Genomic DNA, 6,000 nt, shown 5'->3' with positions numbered 1-6,000 from the left:
CGCCCTCCCTCTGCACTCTGCTGCTTAATTAATATGGATGAGGATTAGGAAAAGGACACTACTCTTTCCTTGGCATGGAGTGTGGTTTAAGGTGTGCGTTTTGGGTGACGTGGTTGTTGTGTAAGATGTACGTTTTGGCAGTGTTGTTGGCTGTAGGTCAAAGACATCTTCATAACTATGTAACATGTCTCCTTGGGTTTAATATGTTGTGAAAGATGTACAGTAATGTTCGGTAGTGTTTTTCTATAGTTGCTAGCTTTTCTGTACTGTAGGTCAAAGATCAGCAATTTGCATTATCCTCTTCAAACTAGCCAACTGTGTATGAATGTATCTCCTCCCCTTGACCAGTGACCTTCTTGTCCATGTGTCCTGTAGCGGCGCTGATCCGAGGCAACAGGAACAACTGCACCCAGTTCTCCAACAACCTTGACTGGCTGGTCAGCAAGCTGGAGAGACTCGAGTCCTCCTCAGGTACCATGATGATGACATGTTAAAAGCTCTGTTTGTCCTTGACCTACCGTTCCTTCGACTGCATGCTGACTGGACAGGGTTGAAAAGGTGATGTGTAGTTGGATTACACTGCTGTAAACCCCAGACCTGGTGTTTAGAGTCCTGAATGGGTTTAGTTATGCTTTACTATGTATTGTCACACCCAGAAGCATGCGTTTAAGGAACGTCCTTTCGTGTCTTGTTCCCTTGTTCTCTGTGGCCACGGCAGGCATACTGGAGGTTCTCCACTGCATTCTAACTGAGAGCCCGGAGGCTCTAAATATCATCCAGAGAGGACACATCAAGTCCATCATCTCCCTGCTCTACAAACATGGACGCAACCACAAGGTGAGCTGAAACCGGAGGAGGAGCTGTATCAAATATCACCATGATCAAGTGGATGTAGCGATGATTGTTTGTTATTTTGATAACATTTGTCCATCACAACAGTTATAAGGCACAGTAATTCACTCATGAGCCTGTGTTTTATTAGTATACCCAGTGCTGACAGGGCTGCAGAGAGTTGATGAGTTCTTGTTGGGGCTGGGCATTTGGTTGTTATGTGTATAGAGATCAATATATTTGCATTGAAAGTAGATCTCCAGCGGCAGGTTGCCGTTTATTGTCATGAATCTTGCCCGGGAGGCAGCTTTGCAGAGTGGTCACTAACTGGCACAGCCACAAAGTAATAAAATCAGATTTTATACCTAACCCTAACCTTAACCAGGCTGTTAAACCTAATGGCTAACCCTAACCTTAAATCTAACCTGTACCCCTGCACATTGCCTCGGTACCGGTACCCCCTGTATATAGCCTCATTATTGTTATTTTATTGTGTTACTTTTTCTTATTTTTTACTTTAGTTTATTTGGTAAATATTTTCTTAACTCTTTTTTGAACTGCACTGTTGGTTAAGGGCTTGTAATTAAGCATTTCACGGTAAGGTCTACACATGCTGTCTACACATGCATGTGACAAATAAAGTTTGATTTGATTTGAAATCTGTTTTGGCATTATAGATCTGTCAATCTCATTGAAAGCAAGTCTAAGAAGTGGTAGATTGATGTTATTTTCTATTTCTATGCTTCCTGTAATTAAGTTTAGTTTTTGCGTGTTTTACTTTCAGTTTTGTACTCCAGCTTCAAACAGCTGAAAATATTATATTTTTGGTTATGGAAAATATATTTCACAGCGGTTTAGATGGTACAATGATTCTCTACACTGCACTAGCTTCTTTTGTCACATAAACTGAAATTAGGAAAAACTATTAGAATTTTAGCAACAGAAAATGTATTGATTTCTGCATAGTCCACCATTAAATTAAGCAAATATTTGTTTTCATAAATGTTTACAATATAGCCAATATTGACTTTGCAGCTGGCCCATCTAGTGAAAATCAGTCAGCTCTGCCTCCAAGGCAAGATTCATGACAAACGTCAACCTGCTCTCCAGTGGACTGTCATCTCCTTTGTCATAAATCACAGTTGATGTATCATTTGGCTGTGGCCCCTTATGAAGCGGTGGATAATAAAGCACAGGTCTTGGCCTGGCGCCCTTGGCTGCCGTTCCTTGCCCATTTAATTCCTCTGCTTTGTAAAGCCAGGTTGGGCTCCCATGCATCAAAATGATATTACTGGATATGGTTTCACCCTGATTAGCATCTCTCAGTAATTATGGCTGGCTGCATTAATAGCTGCATAAAAAGGTTCTCCCTCTAATAGCAACATGAAAAAGGACTACGGATGAGTTGGTAGTCCTTAGTGCTCTCTCTCTCCCTGTCTCTCCCACTCAGGGTTTGAATGGGTTAGATGAGCTGTATTCTGTACTCAGTGATTAGGGAGCTGCTGTATTCACCCCCTCTCTCTCTTCAACCTGCAGATTCTGGATGTGCTCTGCTCCCTCTGTGTGTGTAACGGGGTGGCTGTAAGAGCCAATCAGAATCTTATCTGCGATCACCTGCTCCCTAAAAGAGATCTGCTTCTCCAGACCCGATTGGTCAATGACGTCCAAAGGTAACAAGCCATCCAATCCCAGCCCGGTATAATTAGATTAATGCGCTACTGGTTGTAATATAAGAGTGATAGATAGTGTTGGTTATTCTTCTCTTTGCTGTGTTTGTTTGATGGGATTGTGCATAGTGCCTAAAGAAACATCAATCACAATTATATGATTAAACCCTAATCCGAGTCTCTGATACTTGGCAGCATGAGGCCCAACATCTTCCTGGGAGTGAGTGAGGGCTCGGCCCAGTATAAGAAGTGGTACTACGAGCTGACGATTGACCAGGTGGACCACTTCTTGACCAGCGACCCCTCTCACCTGCGTGTGGGCTGGGCCACCAACAAGGGTTACGCCCCTTACCCTGGTGGAGGGGAGGGCTGGGGGGGCAACGGGGTGGGGGACGACCTCTACTCTTACGGCTTTGACGGACTTCATCTCTGGTCAGGTGAGTATTCACAGTAGATGTTTGCTTTCATCTTAACCTAGCTGCTCCACATTACGTCACCTGATTCATAAATTATGAGAAGTAACCCAGGGCTAAGACCAGATTGTGTCTAGACAGTGTGTGTGTCATACAGGGTAAATCGGTCTGCTCTGCCCAAAGAGTGTGTTCATGTGTGTGTGTCTTGTAGGTCATATTTAAGTGCTGACACTGTGGTTTATTGCAGGTCGTATCTCCCGGGCGGTGGCTTCTATTAACCAACACATCCTGACCTCTGAGGATGTGGTGAGCTGTTGTCTGGACCTGGGAGCTCCCAGCATCTCCTTCAGGATCAATGGACAGCCCGTACAGGGCATGTTCGAGAACTTCAACATCGATGGACTCTTCTTCCCTGTTGTCAGCTTCTCTGCTGGCGTCAAGTATGTGTTTGTCTTAGACACACACCTATGTCATTAACATGAATGAACACATATACACACCTACAGAGCACTCTCTTCAAATATCTTCCTCTCCTCCCTCTAGTCTGCATGAAAATACATCTAATCCCTCCCTACATCATTTCCTCTATATACTGTATTAAACCTTAAGGGCTCAGATGCAGGTAGAGGCCATCTTACCCACTTGTGTTGCCATGGCAACTTCAGATGATATGAATGACGTCTGCTAAATGAAATTTCAGGCCCCAGCAAGCTTCACAGGATTTCATGATCGACTCCGTTTTTGCAGCAAAATGGCATTTTACTATTCTGAACTTCACTCTGTGCCGAGATGTGACACTTGACAGTTCCAGACATTTCCATTCACATCAAATTCCACCCAGGGCTGCAAGCTACACTGTATATCAATTACCACAATCAAATTTGCGGAAGCGTTAAACAAAATTAACATAACCTCATATTTATAGAAATTCTGTCAACGTTATTCTGCATTTGTCTGTGTGTGTGATGTTACGAGATGCAGGCCACATCAGATCATGTAAATAAGGAACCCTGTGGGGCTTCCTGTGCTGGCCATGCTATGCCATGGCACAGCCAGTCAATGTGCAGTGACACTTGTTAATAATTGATTGGTGCACTGCACTCAGAATGGACTTGGAGTGAATGCGTCATCATCACTACTACTTCAGCTGCTATTTCAGACAGGGCCCAGGAGGGCTGCTGAGTAGTGGGCTGAAATGCTGCATCATTCTCAGTGTGGGGTAAGTCATAGTCACTCTCTGTTCTACTGGGCTCAGCTGGGGTGTGGTTAGAGATGGGCTGGGGCTCGGTTAGAGATGAGCTGGGGCTCGGTTAGAGATGAGCTGGGGCTCGGTTAGAGATGAGCTGGGGCTCGGTTAGAGATGGGCTGGGGCTCGGTTAGAGATGAGCTGGGGCTCGGTTAGAGATGGGCTGGGGCTCAGTTAGAGATGAGCTGGGCCTGGGGCTTGGCTAGAGCTGGGCTGAAGCTGGGGCTTGGTTGGAGCTGGGCTGGGGCTCGATGGGAGCTGGGCTGGGGCTCGGTTAGAGCTGGGCTTGGGATCGGTGGGAGCTGGGCTGGGGCTCGATGGGAGCTAGGCTTGGGCTCGGTTGGAGCTGGACTGGGGCTCGGTTAGAGCTGGGCTTGGGATCGGTGGGAGCTGGGCTGGGGCTCGGTTGGAGTTAGGCTTGGGCTCGGTTGGAGCTGGGCTGGGGCTCGGTTGGAGCTGGGCTGGGCTGGGCCTCAGTGGCTCTATGCTCTGCTCTAATCCTCTCCTCTAACCCCTCCACCAAAATCAACCCATCAACCCTCTTCATCACTTTCAAGCTCATGCACATACTGAACACACTAATTGACTAAGTCGCCCTCTCCCTCTAGGGTGCGTTTCCTGTTGGGCGGTCGTCATGGCGACTTCAAGTTCCTGCCTCCGTCAGGCTACGCTCCGTGTTACGAGGCCCTGCTCCCTAAGGAGAAGATGAAAGTGGAGCCAGTGAAGGAGTACAAGAGGGACATGGAGGGGGTCCGAGACCTGCTGGGGACCACACAGTTCATGTCCCAGGCCTCCTTCATACCCACCCCTGTGGAGACTAGCCAGGTAACAGGGGTATGGCATTCAGCTCAGAATGCGTCATATTAACTGCAACATGGCTCATCTGAAACACAGTTACAGTGATTATACTGCATGTTTGTAAGGATGATGTACAATCATACCTACAGAGGAAGGGTTTCCAAATATCCACAAATGTATGATTGATGACATAAGCCTGCTGTACTGTCTGCAAACAGATGCTGTTTATCGACGACACAGATTCTTTGTGTTCTCTGTCTCTCAGATCGTCATGCTGCCATACCTGGAGAAGGTCCGGGACAGACTGGCTGAGAATATCCACGAGCTGTGGGCCATGAACAAGATAGAACTGGGCTGGTCTTATGGGAAGGTAGGAGACCTCTTTAACACTGATGGAGAGAATAGAGTCACAGAGCACTGGCAAACCCTTTTGGACAGTCCATGTCATTGGCTTACATAGGAACGACATGATACACTATGATGGGTTATCACTCAGCTGATCATTTCAGCCAATATAAACATGAATACAATTGTATTATGAAATACAGTACACATCAGCTTGCACATTTTTGTTTGTGTTAAACAATTATTAATATACTGTAATTGATCTATGTGAAATGCATTAACCCTAAACTAAACGTACAAGTTCTACCATCATTAAAGCAACAAAACAAGCCTGTACACCATTTTGCTTTCTCTTTTATAATTTGCGGTACAAACCAAACAGAGGGTAAGTGAAGAATACTCCTGTCTTTCTCCCATTGTGCTCCTCATACCATTCATTCTAGAGACTTCATTATAGTTTGTTTGTAGGGGTCTTTTTCTTTTGATTCATCAAGTCCTGTTTCTTTGTTTCATGTGAGTAGATGATTGCCAAAGTGGCCTGAGGTGAGTTCAGTTCGCTTGAACGTTTGCTATGTTGTGGGACGGTTTGTACTGAGTGACACGTTTCTCCAAAACGTTCTTGTACATTCTTGAGAAGACTTTGAGGTACGTTTGCTCCCGTTTGGTGGGAGTGGAGAGGTGTGGCTTGTTGCAGTGAGTG

The 6,000-nt window shown here is 45.7% G+C and overlaps 1 protein-coding gene across 1 annotated transcript in view; it reads left to right on the top strand.

Moving 5' to 3' along the window:
* The first annotated feature begins 380 nt into the window (after positions 1 to 380).
* The window catches only part of LOC109894526 (ryanodine receptor 3), a 77,457-nt gene continuing 71,837 nt past the window's right edge, over positions 381 to 6,000 (top strand). The window contains exons 1-7 of the mRNA XM_031829002.1: positions 381 to 471; positions 719 to 837; positions 2,368 to 2,501; positions 2,694 to 2,935; positions 3,159 to 3,351; positions 4,766 to 4,982; positions 5,221 to 5,325. Coding sequence (XP_031684862.1) covers positions 2,695 to 2,935; positions 3,159 to 3,351; positions 4,766 to 4,982; positions 5,221 to 5,325 — 756 coding nt within the window. The 5' untranslated portion in view covers positions 381 to 471; positions 719 to 837; positions 2,368 to 2,501; position 2,694. The remainder of the gene's footprint in view (positions 472 to 718; positions 838 to 2,367; positions 2,502 to 2,693; positions 2,936 to 3,158; positions 3,352 to 4,765; positions 4,983 to 5,220; positions 5,326 to 6,000) is intronic.

Source organism: Oncorhynchus kisutch, linkage group LG7 (genome assembly GCF_002021735.2).
Source record: "Oncorhynchus kisutch isolate 150728-3 linkage group LG7, Okis_V2, whole genome shotgun sequence".
NCBI lineage: Eukaryota > Metazoa > Chordata > Actinopteri > Salmoniformes > Salmonidae > Oncorhynchus > Oncorhynchus kisutch.
This window is presented reverse-complemented; position numbering and strand designations above follow the sequence as displayed.